Source organism: Equus przewalskii, chromosome 5, assembly GCF_037783145.1.
Source record: "Equus przewalskii isolate Varuska chromosome 5, EquPr2, whole genome shotgun sequence".
Classification (NCBI taxonomy): Eukaryota; Metazoa; Chordata; class Mammalia; order Perissodactyla; family Equidae; genus Equus; species Equus przewalskii.
The window spans coordinates 38,297,609-38,318,730 of NC_091835.1; the positions used below are offsets into that span (position 1 = coordinate 38,297,609).

Genomic DNA, 21,122 nt, shown 5'->3' on the forward strand with positions numbered 1-21,122 from the left:
CATAAAATCTTCCAGAAAATTGACATGGAGGAATACTTCTCTGAAACCTGAACCAGACAAAACCATTGCACAAAAAGAAAATAACATATCAATATCCTTCATAAACATAGTTGCAAAAATTGTAAGCCAAATTTTAGCAGATCTAATCCACTGATAAACTAAAATGATAATACATCCCAAGAATCCAAAGGTGCTTTAAGCTACTATAATTATTCAATATAATTCATCATGTGACAAAACTAAAAAGCAAAAGAAAAGAAAAACTATATAATCATCTCAATAGATGTAGTAAAAGATTATACAAATCAATATTCATTCCTGATAAAACTGATAAAACATCTGAGAATTCTAGAAGTAAAAGAGAACTTCCTCATCTGATAAAGGGCATCCACGAAAAATATATAGTTAACACTGTATATTTGCTATAACACTGAATGGCCTTCCCAAGATCAAGAACAAAATAAGAATGTTCACTCTCATTGCTTTTGTTTAACATCGTACTGGAGGTTCAAGTCTATGAAGTCAAAAAAGGAAAAGACATAAAACTTATCCAGAGAGGAAGAAATAAAGTGTTTTTATTTGCAGATGACATAATTATGTGGAAAATCCAATGGAATCCACACACAAAAAATTACTAGAAGAAATAAGTGAGTTTCTCAAAGCTTCAGGATATAAGGTTAATATTAAAAAGTTTGTTATAATTCTATACACCAGCAAAGGAACTTTGGAAATTAAAATTACAAACAATAACAATACCATTTATAAAAGCATCAAAAATGTGAAATATATAACGATAATCTAACAAAATATGTGAAATATCTGTACACAGAAAAGTACAAAACATTGCTTAGAGATATTAAAGAATACCTAAATAAATAGAGCGATAGACCTTGTTCATGAGTTGAACAAATAAATATTTTTAAGACTTCAATTTCCCCCAAATTGCACTATGGATTCAATGCAATCACATTCAAGATTTCAAAAGATTTTTTTAAAGAAACTGACAAGCCAATTCAAAAATTAACATGGGGACACAAAGACATAGATTAGTCAAAACAACTTTGCAAAAGAACAAGGTTGAAGGACTAGTACTACATGATTTCAGGATATATCATAAAACTACGCTATTCAAAATAGCGTGGTGGTGTAAAAATATACGAATAGATCAATGGAACAGAATAGAGAGTCCAGAAATATATGCATCATATATGGATAACTGATTATTGACAAAAGCACAAAGACAATGTAGTGAAGAAAGAATAATCTTTTCAACAAATATTCCTAAAACGATTGAATATCTAAAGGCAAAAAGAAAAAAAAATAATTTCAATACATGACACAAATTAACCCAAAATGAGTCATAGATTGCCATGTAAAATCTAAAACTATAAAATTTCCAGAATAAAACATAGGAGAACATTTTTGTGACCTTGAGTTAGGCAACAAGTTTTCAGAAACAATAGTAAAAGTATGAAATGGATTTCATCAAAATTTAAAACTTCTGCTTTTCTGAGTATACTGTTCAGAGAATAAAAAGGTAAGCCATAGACTGAAAAAAAATTATCAAAATGATATCTGATAAAGGACTTCTATCCAGCACACACAAAGAGCTCTCAAAACTTAACAATAAGAAAACAAATAACTAAAATAAAAATTCTCAAAAGATTTGTACAGTGACTTTATCAAAGAAAATAAGTGGATAGTAAATAATCACTATAGGTAAATAGGTAAAGAAAAACATCTGAGGATCATTTTTCATTTAGGAAATGCAAATTACACTGTAATGATACACCACTACACACCTATTAGAATGATTAAATTAAAAGACAGACTACACCAAGTTATGGCAAGGATAAGGTGGAACTGGAACATTTGTACACTGCTGGTAGGAATGTAAAATGGGACAACTTTGGGAAACAGTTTGGTAGTTTCTTAAATAGTTAAACATACTCCTACTGAATGATCCAGCCATTATACTCTTAAGTATTTAACCAAAAGAAGAGAAATCCTATGTTCATACAAAGACTTGCGCTTGAATGTTCATACCAGCTTTATTTGTAAGAGCCAAAAACTGAAAACGACCCAAATGTCATCAACAGGTAAATGAACAAACAAATTGTGGTATACCCGTACAAAGAAACAATACTCAACATTTAAGAAGACTGAAAAATTGACGCAAGCAACAAGATATATGAATTTCAAAATGATCATGTAAGTGAAAGAAACTAGACCAAAAGTAAATAAGGCATTCTGTATGATTCCATTTATATAAAATACTACAAAATGCAAACTAAATCAGGTTGGTGGTTGTCTGGGGAGAAGCCACTAGGGAGGAGCATGATGAAATCTGGGGGGATGATGGATATGTTCACTAGCTTAATTGTGATGGTGATTTCAAGGGAACACGTTTACATATGAGGAAACAACAATTGTACACTTTAAATATGTTCAGTTTGTTATATGAAATTAAACTTCAATAAGGTTGTTAATAAAAGAAAATACCTCTTGTCTTCCTAAGGACGATACAACCTTTTCTTTATATATAAAATTGGTGCTAGCTTATGTACAACAATATGGAAAGGCTTCCTTTGAAGTAGAATAACCTGTACAGCGATGTAGAAAGGGAGTAGAAACACTGAAAATAGAACGAATTTTCTAATTCCATCAGTTTCTATTCAGCAATATTTCCCTGCTTGGCTCAGTTTGTTCCAGAACTGAGTGTCTTCATTCTTTGATCCTGTATGTTTCTGCATCATAGCATAGTATAACATAATTGAGAAGAGCTCATCTACAAAGGGTATATACTTTAGGGGAAAAAAATTCTCTTAGTCCCTCTGGGCCGTTTACCACATGATTCTAACAAATACTATTCTGAAGGATGAAAGGTGTTAAGCCATCTTTTGGTAGAGAAAAGATGAAGCAATAATAACCAATTCAGGAACCAATAATGACTTGTGAACTAGTTCACAGAAAAGACCATCCAATTTCTAATTATTTCCTGGGACATCCCAATTGCCCCAAAATGTGAGAATGGGGTGTTAAGGGTCTGTGTGTAAGTATGTGTACGTGGTGGAGCCTGGAGAGAAACAAGAATTTTAAAAAAACCAAGGAGTGCTAGCTTTTAATATTGAGAACATGTTTCTTGATTCCAATATGGTCTTTCCTCTGCTCTATTTCTTCATATTCTCTGTTTCCCATGTGTATTTCCCCTTTTCTGCTCTCTGCCTACAGTTGGGCAAGCTGTCCATTGTCTATCTTCTATGTGGTCTTTGAGGGTGAGGGGAAGCACTGAGGTAGAGATGACTGAGTACAGAGGACAGCCAAGACTTGGAGAGGAGTGAAACTTTAAAACAAAAAAGGGAAGTGGAATCAAAGGCTGGCAGGGAGGCTTGGGACAAGTTAGGTAAAAACACAGAGAGAGAGATAGAATCAAAACTCCTGATATCAAAGTGTTAAACAGCTGGAGCCCCAGTCTCTGCTAAGGAGTTCTGCAGTCAGCTAGTAACAGGCAGTTCTCAGGGCTCTCACAGTTTGCACCTAAGTGACAAAGAATGGCTTAAATTCCAGGAGAGAATTCGAAGGCCTTCTCCTCCTTTTCTTTCAGAGTCTTCAAATTCACTGTGCTCTCAATAGATTTGCCTTCTTCTGACATATACTGAATGCAGTTAAAATGCAGTTTTCAGCAAAAACAGCTCCCCCTTGTATGTATGCACAGGTGCCTGAAGGGTACTCCTGGGAAACAGCTCCCCGCAGTCTAAACCTGCATGCAAAGAGGAATAAGAACGTAGATTTACTGTCACCTTGTGTCATGAATTTAACCTTGTCTTAAAGCTTCAGATCAGTAATAAATTTGGGAAGGAAAACTCAAAAGAAGCTCTGAATAGGTAACTGGGCAACTCCCAGTGTGAGAGAGGTGGGAAGGAGACTTTCAGAAATTCCCCAAGCAGGTTTAGTGAAGAATAGGAAACTCACAAGTGGGGCTTCAAAGGAGAACCGTCCTCCCAGAGCCATGGGTGGCTGGGTTTCCTCCGAGACAGCCCCATCCAGAATGGGGAACTGGAATGGGCACTTGCTTGCTTGATGAATTCCTGTGGAGAGTGACATTTCTGAGTTGATGGTGAAGTCATTGTGGTCATTTTAGATTAGATTCACAAAACTAAAGACCCAAAAGAGATCTTTGACATCCCCTCAATGATTTTTCAGAAATGTTTACTGAAGCCTAGACATGCTACATAAGCTGTCTATTGAAGGTCATGCATGTAATTAGTGGCTAGAGAACAGGTGTTCTGATTCTCAAACAATTGCTCCTCCACCAAGGGCTTAACCTGATTTATTTCCCTGTAAGCCAATACTCCAGCTTAACACACATCCATAAAAACTTACCAGATCATCTGTGCTATTAATTCTCAGCATCTGGCCATCCAAAGACAAGCAGTTCTCCTGGCTTTTTTCCCAATTAAATGAGCCAGAGGAAAATAGGTAACAGTTTTCTTCATGCCAGAGCCAGTCTTGGGGACAAGGACCTAGGAAGTATAATATATCTAATCAGTGAGTTATGCCTCGGTAAAAATATTTCTCCAATTCTTAAATCAATTCTCCTCTTATGACTCTCACATATGCCATCTCTTCTTACTTAGAATTATACCCAGACTCTGCAAATTTCTCAATAGCCTCAAAGTCTTTATTTCGACATTTTTTGTAGAAAAAGAAAGTATGCTAATTTTGATAAACTAAATTAAAGTAAGCCTATTAAAAAGTAAAGCTTGAGCTGGGATGTAATTTTAGAATCTGATCTATTTTTTAAAGTTATGTTTGGAATAATGGAAGTGAGAGTTTGGAAAATGGATATTTAATAGCCTTTCTGCTATTACAAAGGTATGCTTATGTATTTTAAAACTTCAGGTCTTTGAATAACAGATTTAGGCTTAAATCCTGTGCCTCCTGCTTCTAGATGTGTGCTGTCCAATACAGTAGCCGCATGTGACTCTTGAGTTCTTGAAATGTGGCTAATCTGCATTAAGATGTACTGTAATTGTAAAATACAGACCTGATTTTGAAAACTTAATACAAAAAGAGACTGTAAAATATCTCATTAATAACTTAATACTTATTAGTGTTGAAATAATATTTCAAATATATTGAGTTAGAATATGTTACTAAAGTTAAATTCATCTGTTTCTTTTTTGTATTTTAATGTGGTCACTAGAAAATTTGCTGTTGCATATGTGGCACACACTGTGTCTCTTTGGAAAGAGATGTTCTAGGGAAAACAGTATATTAATACTAAGTGAGATCTCAATTTCAATAAGATTTCAGAAAATAGGGAGAAGTTTTCAGCAGCGAAATTCTGAGGGAGTCCAAAATACCCAACTCAGGGCTTAGACACTAGGCAAAATATGCCAATGTCAACATGTTTACGGATATTTTAAAGAACCCTCAAATCATCATCATCCTTCTCCGCCTCCTCCCCTTCTTCCTCTTCCTCCTTCTCCTCCTCCTCCTCATCTCTTCTGTGTATTAGTAACCCATGGAATCTCTTTAATGGGAAAATGAACCCTTCGGTCTACACTGTGACCAAAAGATGAAAAAATTAAAATCTTTGAGAAACACAAGATTTCAATTTGAATTTTCATTGTGACATAAAACCATTAGGCAATTTTATAAGAGTAGGCTTTACCAGAGAGGACAAAGCAGGAGGGTGCTGAACTATGAAAGATGAAAGTGAATGAGAAAGGGCATACAAAAGGCCATGATGAAAGCAATGAATGCGAGCTTCTTACTTCTTAATTTGCCTACTCCCATCATATTACGTAAAAGGAAAGGATATATTGGTCTTTGTGGACTAAGGGACAGTCTAGACAGGGTTTCCAAGGTATCATAAAGTGAGGAAGACAAATCTCAGAATGTTGTATTCAAACTACCTGTATTTCTTTTAAGGATTTTAATACTCACAAATATCACTATGTGCCAAAAACTGTTGGCAGTACTTTAGCCTATATTAACTCATTTAATCCTCCTAGCAACGCTATGAGATATGTTCTATTCATTTTCTTCATTTGATGGATAATGAGAAAGGGAATTTGAAGCTCGGCAGTGTAACTCTATTGTTGTGTTTAATCACCACATCACACTCCCTCAAACTTGTGAGTTGGACTCGATTAAGAAATATTTATTGATGCCCTTCAAGATATTTTGATAAAGATCTTGGGGTAAACCTGGAACCTGACATTTTTAACAAGGTACTTTGGTGATAATTTTGTACACTAAGGGTTGAGAACCACTATTAATTCTGGGGCTAAATGCAAAGTCTGTTACTGTGAAGACACTGCATCTTTCTAACTGGATGACCTCAAGCAAACCCCATATAGTAATTTCTCAGAGTCTCTCCTTCTTCATATATACTCCAAGGACCACAGGCTTGTTAGTAGGAAACATAAAACTTGTCTCAAACTTAAGAAAACTGGCATATTTTTTCCATATGGTATCTTACTATGAATGTTTTTGTCTCAAAGCTGCTTGATGAAAAGCAGTACTTTATTTGGTATCTCTACTAATTGACCTTTATCTGACTCTATCAAGGAATGGAACATGCTGCCTGGTATATCTGCTAATGGAAGACATATCGTTTATTATTTCTGATTAGTTGTCCATGCCTGGCATCTCTAGGAGATGGTTCTGAATGGTCCTGAAGTAGATTTAACCTCATACGACTGATAAAAACAAAACTGTTTTACAGCCTCACCTGTGAATAAACCGTTGGTTGGTATGTAGCTATGTCTGTTTATATAAACATTCATATCCTTGAGATACTAGCCTCTTTCCTTTAAGCCTCCTTTGAGATGGTGTACACTTTTATTTCCTCAATAGCTCCCTCCTTAAAGAGATTAAATGCATGTTTGACACTTGTGAAAGATCAGTTTGTCTAAAGGTATCCAGTTATTTTGGAAATTTAAATATTGAAGGGATTTATAAACTGTAAAACTTTATACAAAACTACTTATCATTATTATCATTTAATTTAACTGAGTTTCAATTTTATCCTATAAAATAAAGGGATGGGTATCTGTGAACTGTTATATAGTCTTTATTCAAAGAAACTACGTGGTTGAGCTTGAATTTTACAAGCAAGAAGCTGGAGAAACCTCTGCTATTAGTGATAGTTACTAATGCTGAAAATAGGATACTCATTCACACACCTCCAAGGAAGCAATATACCTCTGAAAGTGATTCCATCTTTCACTCTCCCTATAACTAAAAGCTTATACCTGATTTAATTATACACAGTAGAAAGGTTAATTAAAACAGGTAACTTTCATTATCATCTCCTGCTTATAGATGCTGATATTTCTGCCTACCTTCTAGATTGTGAGGAAACAGCTGAGATCAACTCAGTTCTTCTCGTATAAACTGACTTCTTGGGCCCCTCATATTTTTGTTTTACCTGAAGTATCTACCTAACAGTTCCAAGCCAGCCAAATTGATTCAATTCAAATTGACCTAGTTCCCTTCAAGACACTGTGCCATAGAAAAAAGCTAATGTGGAAGTAGAGGTCCCAGAGACAAAGGGGACTCCTTAGAAAAAGAAATTAACCATTAAGATACACTGAAATGGAAAGGATAAGGGTGGGAGTGTTCTTCCAGAAAAATCTCAAAACCAAAATTTTAAAAAGATGAGTCTCTTGTGAAGAAGGAAAAATTAAATCCACCGAATGTGTGGTTAATTAAATCAGATTATCTCAAGAATTTGGCATAGGGTAGGGTGAGGATGACAAAAATAGAGAACTTTGGTGTAGAACATTAGGAATGAATACTGATACATATATCAATATGCCAATTTTGTGCCTAGAGACATTTACAAAACAGGTTAAGATTAACAAGGAAGCTGCCATTATGTCTCTTCACCTGTCCCTGCCCCATACCTGAAAAGTTTGCCGCTTTCTTCAGAGCTTCTTGGAGATTCAGGTTCTGGAGACGAAGTTCCCTTAGTTCTTTGGATTTCTCATCCAGCTTGTGGGCAAGGGTTTCTATCATGTCTTTGAGTTCCCTTTGTGACTCTTGGGAAGATTTTTCTGCCTGCCGCCGGGCTAAGATCTGCCCCTCCAGGATATGTTCCTGCTGAGTAAGGTTTGCTTGCTGTTGCTGTAGGTCATCAGACACCTGGGATACTAAATCAGAGCTGAATTAAGACTCCATTACCAAGCCCCAATAAAAATCTCTCCACTGGATTTTGAGGAAATCAAAAAACTGAATCAAATAATCTAATTTGACGACAGAAAAACTAGAAAATGACCCCAAACTGGAAAACGACCCAAATTTACTCAGAAATTATGGATTTGAAAGTTATTTGATATTCCTGTAATATTTTTTTGTGATAGTTAACAACCTTGTGAAATTACAGTTGTACATTATTATTAGTCATGTTGGAGGTACATCACTTCCCCCCTAGTGCCCTCCCCCCACCCCCCCTTTCCCCTGGTAACCACCGATCAGTTCTCTTTGTCTATATGTTAACTACCACCTGTGAGTGGAGTCATACAGAGTTCGTCTTTCTCTGTCTGGCTTATTTCACTCAACATAATACCATCAAGGTCTATCCATGTTGTTGCAAATGGGATGACTTTGTCCTTTCTTAAGGTTGAGCAGTAGTATTCCATTGTATATATATACACCATATCCTCTTTATCCAATCATCAGTTGCTGGGCACTTAGGCTGGTTCCATGTCTTGACTATTGTGAATAATGCTGCAATGAACATAGGGGTGCATGGGACTTTTGGAATTGCTGATTTCAGGTTCTTAGGCTAGATACCCAGCAGTGGGATGGCTGAGTCATAAGGTATTTCTATTTTTAACTTTTTGAGAAGTCTCCATACTGTTTTCCATAGTGGCTGCACCCGTTTGCATTCCCACCAACAGTGTATGAGGGTTCCTTTTTCTCCACAGCCTCTCCAACATTTGTCACTCTTGCTTTTGGATATTTTTGCCATTCTAACAGGTGTAAGGTGATATCTTAGTGTAGTTTTGATTCCTGCAATATTTTTTTAATGTTAGGACGTATCTGTCACAGATACTTGTAATTAAAAAAAAATACCAGAATTTTACTTGTTATTGAGAGCTACACACAAGTTAAAAGCAATTCCAAGGTAGGTAGTAAATCAGTGGCATAAACAAAATATAGACAATCTAAAATAGAGGCCAACCAGACTCAGTGATTATTAGTGGGAATTGTCATTAATGATTTATTCTGTCACTTCATTTGTCTGTCATCTCTCTACCCTTTCAGACTTCCTAACTTTATTTAAGGACCGTGATACTTGTTTCGTTTTTGAGACACACTTCCACAGAATTATTTTAAATTGTGTCACAAGAGTCTCAAAACATTTTTTCTTCTTCACCACGGCACATTTTAGAAAGGCTGGAAATGAAATGAAGGTTGTGAAATCAAGAGGCAACAAATGTTAAGGGTCAAATGTTTCAGTTCTAGAAGCTTGATGGTCAGTAGAAGGCAGACTCCCTGGCTTGAAGGCCAGATTTGACACTGTTGAAAAGTGATCAGGGACTCAGAGGAAGACTTCCAATAACCAACACTGAGTGAAAGGCCCTTTTCCCAATCATTAGGAAAGGCCCTAAGTATTTATAGATGGAAAAAATAAATGGTTTGTGACCTTAAACAACAATTGAGAAACAAATTGCCCTTCAAAGTCCTTAGCAACCTGGATTCTAGAAAGCCAAAATAACTCAGATCTACAACCTAAATACACAGGCAGGTTAGATGGATGATTAGCGCCATTTTCTTTCCTTCTTGGCCACTCTAGCTGTCTTTTCATTTCTCTTCCTCTTAGCATCCTCTCTTTCCTAAATGCCTGTGTTATAAATTTGAAGTATGTTTTGTTTTAAATGTTTCGTTTATTAAGACGGTGTTTCTAGTTCTTAAGTTTAAATTGATATTTAATCATCACTGCTAAAACAACTGGAACTAAATGAAGCTTTTTTTTCTTTTGGGTCTTTCAGGTGATCTTGTGGATTAGTAACAAAATTATTTTCTTCCTTATCATTCTAGGATTTAAATAGGCTCTATCCATGAAATAATGAAAACAAAACAAAACAAAAACCTACCATGCATAATCTTCATTCTATGCCTCAATCTATTTGAGGGATAAGCACAATATACACATTCATCTTCCCACTCACTCTAGAAGCAGTTTGCCTGAAATGTATCTAAATCAAGATTGTTTGTAGTTATCAAACCAACTCATAAACCTTGTTTATAAACTCTCATTTTTTTCCTTTATCATTCCCCTGTTTCAGCACTTACATTGCATTATCAGCATTATAGTAGTCACCAGTAATCCCAGGCAAAGGATCCCTAGAGTCACAGAAACAGGGCACCACCATCGAGAAGAAAGAAATTGAAGACCTAGAGTGACAGAAGATAGAATCAGGAAGACAAAAAGATGGGGGCACGCAATCAAACAATTCTTTGGATCCTGTCTGTGCTCAGTGCTTTTTATTCCTTACCTCTAGTCCTCCAAGGATTCTGCAAATAATTCATCATCCACATTTATAGGTGAAAAATATAGACAGTTAAAGAATTTAAGTAATTTACCCATGGCCACACAAACACAATTTAAGAGCCAGAATTCAAGACCAGATATTTGGCTCTAAGTATCCGATTCTAAAGCTTACACCTTGTCTATTGGCCCTACAGTAATTCTTCAAGAAACTCTCAGTCCAGCTTGATTGAATCAACTTCATCCACAGGGCAGAGAGCCTGACATTTTTCATACAGATCATGTGTATGCATGCTCACACACACACACACACAATTGTGTTTTATAAGCAACATACCATAAATAAATGTCAGACATCAAGCAAACAAGCTTTAATCAATTAATCAAATGAGATCACTTCAAAGAATTACAACATAATTTTGTGCTATTCAATTTTTATTCCACTAAAATTACATCTTAGAATTGGGGTTATTGACCAAAGAAAAATAGGTATGAAACTTCTATATTCACTTGACTCATATTAATGTCATGTATTACACTCACACCAACTGTGGCCTGTTGTTAACGAAAGAAAAATTCACCATCTTATAAAAACAAATCATGTAGCTCACAGGTGTATGAATATCTAGTTACGTATTCTATCACTAAAAAAACACAGATATTATTAGTTCAGCAGGAAAACATTTCATATAATGTATTTGGACTCCACATCTTATAAGATAAACAAGTCACTGATAATGTTATCCTCTATATACAAAAGGAAACTGAAAGGCTCAGTGACTTGCTTAAGATCTCACAGATGTTGAGACCCAAACATAGGTCTTTAATCCAATTGTCAACAGCAACATGACTTGAAACATTACATCACACAATTTCCATTGTGAATGTGCAATGATCTAAGCCAATCAGTGATCATATATACTCAGAGTTCTCATGTGTCAAAAGCACTTCTGTTAGACTCGACAGAAGATACAAACAAAATAGAAATTTTGACAGGGAAGAATATGGTTCATTCACTGATTCAATAGTTATTAAGGCCCTAGAATGTGTGTGGCATGTTGTGCGAGAAGAAGTAAAAGATAGTGTGTCTCTTACAAATAATTGCCTGATCCTAACCTCAGGGACAAATATTTCTGTAAATCTATCGACCAACTTTTCCCTCTTGTCAGTATTCATTTCGTATTATAGGATATCAAGTGTGTCCACCACTCTTGAGTGATGAAATGCCTGAACTTTCAGAAGAAAATCACCGGAACTGCACCTATGCCGGGAAGACACATGTTCCTATTTTCTACAGGCCATCTTTTCTCCCATCTCCTTGGTAGGCACAGACCATCAATCCAATCCTCACTCCCACTAGTAATTTTCTAATCAGAAAGCAGTCAAATCCCTTGCAGTAGGCAACTGATCTAACCAGGTTCTGAGAGAAGAATTAATTTCATAATTGTAGTAAACGTCAAGCACTTACTATTTACTGCATGAACAATGAATGAATAAATAAATGACTATTTTAACTGGTAGGTCTACCTATAAATGTCAGAACCATTTTCAGACCAAGTTAGATCATCAGCTCAAATGTTAAAACACACCATGTTCACACTTATTTCCCCTATTGAGTGAAATTTCTATCCTGTTTGTGGAAACATAATCTAGAATTTCTTTATCTAAATTTCTGATAATACTTGTATGTCTTAGCCTCTTCATATTTTGTTTCTTTCTCTAAGAATGGATATAAAATAGAAAGCAATTTATCCAGATTTTCTGTGGAGTTGGTGTTTTGAATTAGTTTATACTTAAGCAGTTTAATGTACTGTATACACCAAACAAATTATAATATTTAAAAGCATTGGTGTATGATAAAATATAATTTATATGAAGCTATACTGAATATCATTTAATCTGCTTTGGATAATTCATAAAATATATCAAGTTTTGCAATGTGTCAAGGACACTATTATAAAAATTATCAGTGCTTACACTGGGTGAATTCAACATTTCCTGAACCTTCTGATGGATTGGATTCTAGATAAACAGGAGTTTGTGATAGAATTGTAGCTCTACCATTTACTAGCTGCATAAAATTGGTTAATTTAGTTAATTCTTCTGATCTCCAGTTAGTCCTCTGTAAAAGGGAGATAATAATAGTCCTAATATCAAGGTATTATTGTGAAGATTCAAAGAAATAATGCATGTAAAGCAAATAGCATAGAACATAGCCTATAGTAAATGCTCAATAAATGTTAATCATCGTCTACTATATCATCATTCATACCAAGTTATCTCATCATCACCATCATCATCATCATTCTATCTGAACTGTTTTTCTAAGTGAATGTTATTAATTCTATAATATTTTCCCATACTCAGATGTTTTCGCTTTCTAATCCTGTATTCAATTAATTTACATATTTAAGCCAATCCTGAGACTCTGTCCCTCTACACATTCACCCACTACTAGTACCTTTAGCTTTCTCTCCATCTGGCTTCTGTTCAGGCTGATCCTTCACAGTTTTGCTCTTGAGGTCATCAAAAGTCATTTCTAAATTCATTCCAAGAATGAGAGAGTGAAGCAGTGAGGACCTCTACGAAGTAAAAATTTGTGAGCTTCTGCTGGAGTGTTTAAATAGCTACTGCTCTCTAATGGAAGAATGACTCAATCATTGTAGGAGGAAGGAGAGGCTTTGCTTCATATTGGGAAGTTGGCTGACGAAAATTCTTCGGTTATCTATTGCAGCTGGGGAAAGTGGTGATTCTGATAGTGTTTCAACATATTTCACTAAGTAATTTATGAAAGGGAAAACAGTATTTTCCATGAACATTAGAGGAGAGGCACTTGTACTTACTCTTCAGATAAGGAAATTGAAATTCCAAGAGAATAAGTCACACTAAATTTGCAAAAGAGTGTGTTTAGATTAGATTATTTGATTCCAATGTCCCTATTTGTTTACTTCACTGTAGCAGAATGTTTCTATATGGTATTTTACATAAGTCTCAAATTTTCCTTTTTAATTTTGACTGTTTTAACTGGCAATGGGCTTAGGAATTTTGGGGTTAACCACAGAGGTCTACTTTCTCTAGTCATGATAACCTGGGTAATTTTAGAACTTAATTAGGGGCACTATTTCATAGAACGGCAGTATTACATAGAAACAGAGAACACTTTGGAGCCAGGTGGAGCTAGTTTCAGATCTTTCCTTTGCTATTCCCTTGGTCTGTAATCTTGGGGAATTGCTTAACACTCTGAACCTCTCTCTTTGCCTATGAATTGGGACATTATAATGTTCACTTGATAATGATGATGTTGCGGTAGGGATTCAAATGAGATATTTGGAGAAAATGCTAAGTTTTGTACTTCAAACATAATAAGAATTCAATAAATGATAGTTAATAATATTAGCATTAGTGATATTCAGTGCGGCTGAATTGCCTGGTAAAGAATATGTTTTATGCATGAGTGACTTGAGTCAAAAAGACTCTTCAATGGACTCCTCATAAGTACTCCTATATGTATTTATTGACAGAATTCTCATCTATTTTGTCTTCACCTCCTAACCAGAAAATAAATGTCTCATTGAAGTTTACATGCTTTAAAAAAAAATCCTTATCTATTAGAGATATCTTCTGAAGTATTTGTGAGTAAAATGATATGATACCTAGGATTTACTTTAATCTAACCCAGGAAAAAATAAAAGAAAGAGTCTACATAAAACAAGATTAGAAATATATATATAAATAAACAATCTAGGAAACTATTAGGAAAAATCACCAATATCAACAGCCTAATTACGATTCCATTTTCCTCCTCCTCTCTGGGTTTTCTTATTTCCTTTTTCTGTGCTGGGTATCTGAGACCAGACTGAAATGGTTTATCTGTGATTTAAACTTTTACTCTATGATGCAGTTCACAAAAGAACTAAGCATGTAACAAATATAGTCATGTGCCTCATAATGACGTTTTGGTCAATGACAAACTGCATATGTGACCGTGGTCCTATAGACTATAATGGAGCTGAAAATTTTCTATAGCCTGGTGACACGGTAGCTGTAGTAATATCATAGTGTAACACATTACTCACATGTTTGTGCTGATGCTGGTGTAAACAAACTTACTGCACTGCCAGTCGTATAAAAGTAGAGCACGTAAGGGGCTGACCCCACAGCCTACCAGTTAAGTTTAGCACCCTCCACTTTGGTGGCCCAGGTTCAGCTCCCAGAGCAGACCTACAATACTCATCAGCAGCCATGTATGGTGGTGACCCACATACAAAATAGAGGAACACTGGCACAGATGTTAGCTCAGGGAAAATCTTCCTCTGCAAAAAGAAAGAAATAAATAAAAATAGAGAACGTAAAATTATGGCCAGTACCTGATACTTGATAATGATAATAAGTGGCCATGTTACTGGTTTATATATTTATTATACTATACTTTTTATAATTAGATAAAATAATGATAGAGTGTACTTTTTCTGCTTATAAATGTTTACTGTAAAGCTAATGCTGTGTTAGGACAGCAGCAGCCTCATATAGCTCATGTTTACCATGTCTTTTGATTGCATCATTTTCTCTTGCTCTTCATTTAATTTTGTGTTGTTCTGTTCATCATGGCCACTAAGCATACAAACTCCACTGCTAATGTTGCCAGTAAGATGCCTCATAGAATGATTCACCTTAAAATTACATTAAAAGTGATTAAGAACTATGAAGGTGAAAAATCAGTGATGATTATTGCTCGCCACTCAGGCATATCCCATTCCACCATAGCTATGATCTTGAAGAACAAGAACAAAGTGATGCAAGCTGTTAAAGGATCTGCTTCACTGAAGCCAATGAGACTAACAGAAATCCAAGAAGGGCCTGTATCAGACATGGAGAAATTTCTAACGACCTGGATTGAAGACAGACACAGAAACGTATACCTCGCAGTACTATGATCACAGTCGAAGCCAAAATATTTTTGGTCATGTTGAAAGAAAAAGCTGGACCTATGATGTTGAATTTATTCCTAGCTCTGGGTGGTTTAAACGATTCAAAAATCATTATTTATTATATAATGGGAAAGTGAGTGATGAGTCTGTGAGTGCTGATATGAAGGCAGCTGAAGAATTTGTGGAAACTCTAGTTAAACTGAATGTCGAGGAAGATTACTTGCCAGAGCAAATATTCAATGTGGATGAAAACTCCCAATGTTGAGAATGGATTCCTGGAAGGACTTTCACTCATAAGGAGGCCAAATCAACACCAGATTTCAAGGCTTTTTAGGACAGGATAACAGCCTTGCTTGGGGGCAATGTTGTTGACTACAAATTGAAACTCTTTGTGATCTGGCACAGCGAGAACCCCAGGGCCTTCAAGCACGTCAACAGGCACACACTGCCAGAGCACTGCAGGAGCAATGAAAAGTCGTGGGTGACTCAGTTTCTCTTCCAAGATGCCCTACTGAATTGCTAAGCTGCAAAATGGAGAAGTACTGTTTGGAGAATAACATACTTTCCAAGATTTTGCTTATTGTTGATAATGCTCCTGGACATCTTCCTTTTATTGGTGATCTTCATCAAATCAAAGTGGTGTTTCTCCCTCCAAACACCATCTCTTTTGACCCAATCAATGGATCAAGGAGTTTTGGTAGCTTTTAAGACATACTACCTGAGGAGGACCTCTGACTAGGCTATTGCTGCAACTGAGGAAGACACTGATGTAATTCTGGAAGGATTACAACATCTATGACTACCTCAAGAACCTTGATTGGGCTTGGGGGTGATGTCACCAAGGAGTGTATGAATGGAATCTGGGAGAACATACCCACGAGGTTCATCTATGACTTAAAAGGATTTTCCAAGGATGAGGAGATTGCAAAAATCAAAAAGGCTGCAGTTGAGACAGCAAACAACTTTAACCTGAGTGTGGATGAGGATGACATTCAAGAACTCCTAGAGGTGGTTCCTGAGGAATTGACTAATGAGGAGTTGTTGAAACTAGAACAGGAACACATAGCTGAAGAAGAGGTAAGAGCAAAGGAAACTATAGGAGAAAAAAAGACTACCAAGAAAATTCACAGTGAAGGGTTTAGCAAAAGCTTTGTTGATGTCAACAACTTCCTTAAAAAGTTTAAAAACATGGACACCAACAACAAAAGGTTTCCTTTAAAAGAGAGGAAAGTTCATGGTGCGTTATCTGCTTACAAGCAAATCTATGATGAAAAAAATGAACAAGTCAGGAAAACCACCATGGACATATTTCTGAAAAGAGTGACACTCCCTCAAGAAGAGCCTCAGGCAAGTCCTTCAGGAGGTGTTCCAGAAGAAGGCATTGCTATCACAGGAGATGACAGCTCTGTGTGTGTTATTGTCCCTGAAGACCTTCCAGTGGGACAGGATGTGGAGGTGGAAGACAATGATATTGATGATCCTGACAGTGTAGGTCTAGGCTAATGTGTGTGCTTGTGTCTTAGTTTTTAACAAAAAGGTTTACAAAGTAAAAAAAAAAAAAGTAAAAAATTTTAAAAATAAAAAAAGCTTATAGAATAAGGATGAAAAGAAAATATTTTTGTACAACTGTACAATGTATTTGTGTTTTAAGCTAAGTGTCATTACAAAAGAGTCAAAAACCTTGAAAAAAATAAAGTTTATAAAGTAAAAATGTTACAGTAAACTAGGGTTAATTTACTATTGAATAAAAAAACTCTTTATAAATGTATCATTGCTTTTATAAATCTATTATACTGTAAGTATACCATGTTTATAAAGTCTACATTAGTGTACAGTAATGTCCTAGGCCTTCACATTCATTCACCACTCACTCACTGATTCTGACAGAGCAACTTCCAGTCCTACAAGCTCCATTCTGGTAAGTACCCTACATATGTGTACCATTTTTTATCTTTTATGCCATATATTTACTGTACATTTTTTATGCTTAGATACACAAATACTTACTATTGTGTTACAACTGCCTACAGTATTCAGTACAGTAACAAGCTGTACAGGTTTGTAGCCTAGGAGCAATAGGCTATACCGTATAGCCTAGGTGTGTAATAGGTTATCCCATCTAGGTTGTATAAGTACCCTCTATGTTGTTTGCACAGTGATGAATCACCTAAGGATGCACTTCTCAGAATATGTCCCCATTGTTAAGCAATACATGACTATATCGTAGTCAAATCAGCTGTAATAAATCAATGTTACTTACCTTTATTACCCAAGCCTCATCCCACCTTGCTCGACTGTGAGTGCCAGGAAGCAAGACTGGATACATTTTTGCATTCACCATGGTGACTTTCACATAAATGAAATCTTAAGAAATTGTTTTTAATGATGAATTGATAAATACTGAAATGATATCACAACGAAGAGGACACCTTACCATTTTCCACAGTGACTCAGTTATTTCAGATGTCATAGATATTCTAGTAGATTAAGATGAGACATATAAGTACACTTGTTGATGAAATGGACATGACACATATTTCATGTGAGCACATCAAATCCTAGTAGCCTTTTATGGGTTGTCCTGAGAAGAGTCTCAGAAGGATATATGTGGCTATATAGTTAAAACACCCAAACATAAACACAGCACTAGAAAGAACTATATTCTTTAAAGAAGGTCTAAGGTTGAGCTAGATCTTTCAGACTTCTGGTATTCACATCCACACATCAGCCAGGAGACCCAGGAGAGCATAATTATCCACTGTCCTTTGGGTCAACACCCATAGGAAGCTCAGTAAGAGGTCCAGGACTGATGATGAGTCCTACAAATCCAGTACTCCATTCTAATACAATTTATTCTTTTTTTCTTAAAAAAAATTCTCTATACTTAACATCTACAAGTGAGATAGCCACATCATTTTTTTCTCTCCTCATTTTATATACTCTAACAGTGCACTGTATTGATTTTCAAATCTGTTAATGTTATTCCATCTCTCCAAAAAAATTACAAGCCCTTTAAGAGTGAAGACAGATCTTCTTCTATGAAGAAAAGCTCATTCTTTCCTACCACCCTAGCGTACCATATAACTTGGGTAATATTCCACAAACAATAGACAGTTAAAATGTGAGATTCTTAACTATGAAGACAGCAACAGTATAAGCTGGATTTTTATAATACAAAGAAATTTAAGGAAAATATATCTCAATTCTTTCATTTTGAGAAAGTTGAACTAAAGCCCAAAAGGTTTAAGTAATTTACTGAATATCTCTTTTCTGTCTGATGCTAGACAAGAACTCAGCTCATCGTTCTTTCAGCTATGTCAGTTAATGAGACATAGTTACATCTTCTAAGAGATACTATAAATGCAATATGAATCTCTGTCAAAAGGATTCATTGAGGGACTTTTCAGATCACCTAAGCAGAGAATATACATTTCATAAAAGACTTCAAAAGTACAGTGTGAGGTAGAGGACACTGACACTATGGTCATCCTGAAATCTCTTCTTGACTTCCCTCAAACCAGAAGCTCATATTGAGGAGTCACAATGTGGAGAGTTTGAAATGCAGACCAATCACCGCCTTCTGCATGATCTGGCTCCTCTGCACTGCCATTTTTTGCCTTTCACTATTCAAGGCTGAAAGAAACAAGTGAGTTCCTCTCTTCTTTTATTGTGCTAAAACATATTAACATAGGATTTTTACCATTTTAACCATTTGTACTTGTAGAGTTCAGTGGTATTGAGTACATTCATATTGTTGTGCCACCATCACCACCAGCCATCTTCAGAACTTTTTCATCAGCCCAAACCGAAACTCTGATCTGTTAATAACTCCTATGATAGTTAATTTTATGTCAACTTGACTGGGCCACAGAGTGCCCACACATTTGGTCAAATATCCTTCTCAGTGTTTTTGGATGAGACTAACATTTTAATCAGTAGGGTAAAGCAGATTTCTCTCCATAATGTGATTGAGCCTCATCCAATCAGTTGAAGACCTGAATAGAAGAAAACAACTGACCTTCCTGCAAATAAGAAAAAATTTCCCAGCAGATTGTCTTCATATTGGAACTGCACCATTGACTCTCCTCGGCCTTGAGCCTGCCAGCCCACACTGTAGATTTGAACTTGCCAGCCTCCATAATTGCATGAGCCAATTCCTTATAATAAATCTCTTTCTCTATTCACACATATCCTGTTGGTTCTGTTTCTCTGGAGTACCCTTATACAACTACCAATTCCTTCCCCCTCGCAGCCTCTCAAAACTACCATTGTATTTTCTCTCTCTATGAATTTCACTACTCTAGGTACCTCATATAAGTGGAAACATACAACATTTGTCCTTTGGTATCTGACTTATTTCATTTAGCATACTGTCTTCAAGGTTCATCCATGTTGTAGCCTGTGTCAGAATTTCCTTCCTTTTTTAAGAATGAATAATATTTTATTGTATGTATATACCACATTTTGTTTATCTGTTAATCCATTGAAGGACATATGGGACACTCCTATTTTTAAAGATCCATGGAGACAATTTCTAAAATCCTTCTGTGGCAGATACCCAGACAGATGACAGATTTTAAGTAGTTCTTATTATCCCCACCTCCTGGTGTTAATACCCTTGTGTAATGTCCCCTTGAGTGTGAGTGTCACTTGTAGTACAGCAAAGGTGATGGAATGAATGTGATCATGTATATGTGATAACATGAAGTATAGTGACTATCTTGCTAAAATTCCTCTCTCTCTTCTCTCTCTCTTTCTGGCTGGATTTAAAGAAGCAAGTTTACATAAATCCTATAACCACAAAGAAATGAATTCTGCCTGAGGGAGCTTGGAAGAGTGTTCTTCCCCAGTTGAAGCTTCAGATGAGAACACAACCTAGCAGACACCTTGATTGTAGCCTTGTGAGACCCTAAGCAGAGGATGCAACTGAGCTTTACCCACACTTCTGATTCACAGATACTGTGAAATAATAAATGTGTGCTATTTTAAATTGCTGCTCACATAATTTGTGGTAATGTGTTACATGGCATATAAAGCCAATAATTCTGTGATAAACTTTATTCTTTTGTGTTTTTAAACTTCTTTAATTCTAATCCTATCACTGACTTTCAATGCCTCGAGGATGCCTCTCAATACTTAGGCTGCAATCTTGATTCATAAGACAGAGACACTTCCTAGTGGAGCTCCCAGTGGTTGTAGGATGGAACTCGTTTCTCCTGTCATATTATCTATTTTTCAAGCCATGGCTGTGGCCCAACCCACTGCTCAGCTCTTTATAGCTCATTCTTTATGCACCAGAGTGATAATAGTCCCATGTCTATTTCTCTGAGGCACAGAGTCTTCTCTGGGAACCTATTGTAAGCCATTTGACTTAGGCAAGGTCAAAAGGAGAATAACCAAAGGGACCAGAAATAAGTAATTATTTAGCCCCACTTGTTACAGCTATTGTATAACAATTCCCTGAAGCATAGGTGAAAAGGCCTGTGTACATGTACCCTCCATTGGTTCCACTCCAAGTCTTTAACAACCTGGGTATAAGCTAATGATTTACAAGCTCAATGGAACTACAACAAGATTGTGTAATATTGTAAGATCATTCTCCTCTACCTCAACTACCTGCCCTTCCAATGTGTACCTTCTTCAGTCTTCCTACCTGAATCTTCTTTCCTCTCTCCTCATTCTGT

At 36.0% G+C, this 21,122-nt stretch overlaps 1 protein-coding gene across 2 annotated transcripts; it reads right to left on the bottom strand.

Annotated features, from left to right (window-relative positions):
* Positions 1-549: 549 nt before the first annotated feature.
* LOC103560606 (oxidized low-density lipoprotein receptor 1) lies at positions 550-14,368 on the bottom strand. Of its 2 annotated transcripts, XM_070619049.1 has the most exons (7): positions 14,277-14,368; positions 12,972-13,049; positions 10,315-10,416; positions 7,920-8,165; positions 4,384-4,523; positions 3,973-4,088; positions 550-3,760 (listed from the first exon to the last, which is right to left on the bottom strand). In XM_070619049.1, exons 2-7 carry the CDS (start codon positions 13,045-13,047, stop codon positions 3,616-3,618), a joined length of 825 nt encoding a protein of 274 aa, XP_070475150.1. In that variant the 5' UTR covers positions 13,048-13,049; positions 14,277-14,368; the 3' UTR covers positions 550-3,615. The 2 variants fall into 2 exon arrangements, with proteins under 2 accessions (XP_070475150.1, XP_008533004.1); XM_008534782.2 differs by lacking the exon at positions 14,277-14,368 and having other exon boundaries at positions 12,972-13,229.
* Positions 14,369-21,122: the final 6,754 nt, after the last annotated feature.

Bases quoted from the DNA above. Each gene is read 5' to 3' on its own strand.
- LOC103560606 (XM_008534782.2), bottom strand. From the start codon at position 13,059: ATGAATTTAGAAATGACTTTTGATGACCTCAAGAGCAAAACTGTGAAG. The intron at 8,166-10,314 runs GTAAGTGCTGAA...GCTCTGATTTAG, and splicing joins TATAATGCTGATAATGCAAT to TATCCCAGGTGTCTGATGAC. The intron at 4,089-4,383 runs GTAAGTTTTTAT...CACTCTCCACAG, and splicing joins TTAATAGCACAGATGATCTG to GAATTCATCAAGCAAGCAAG.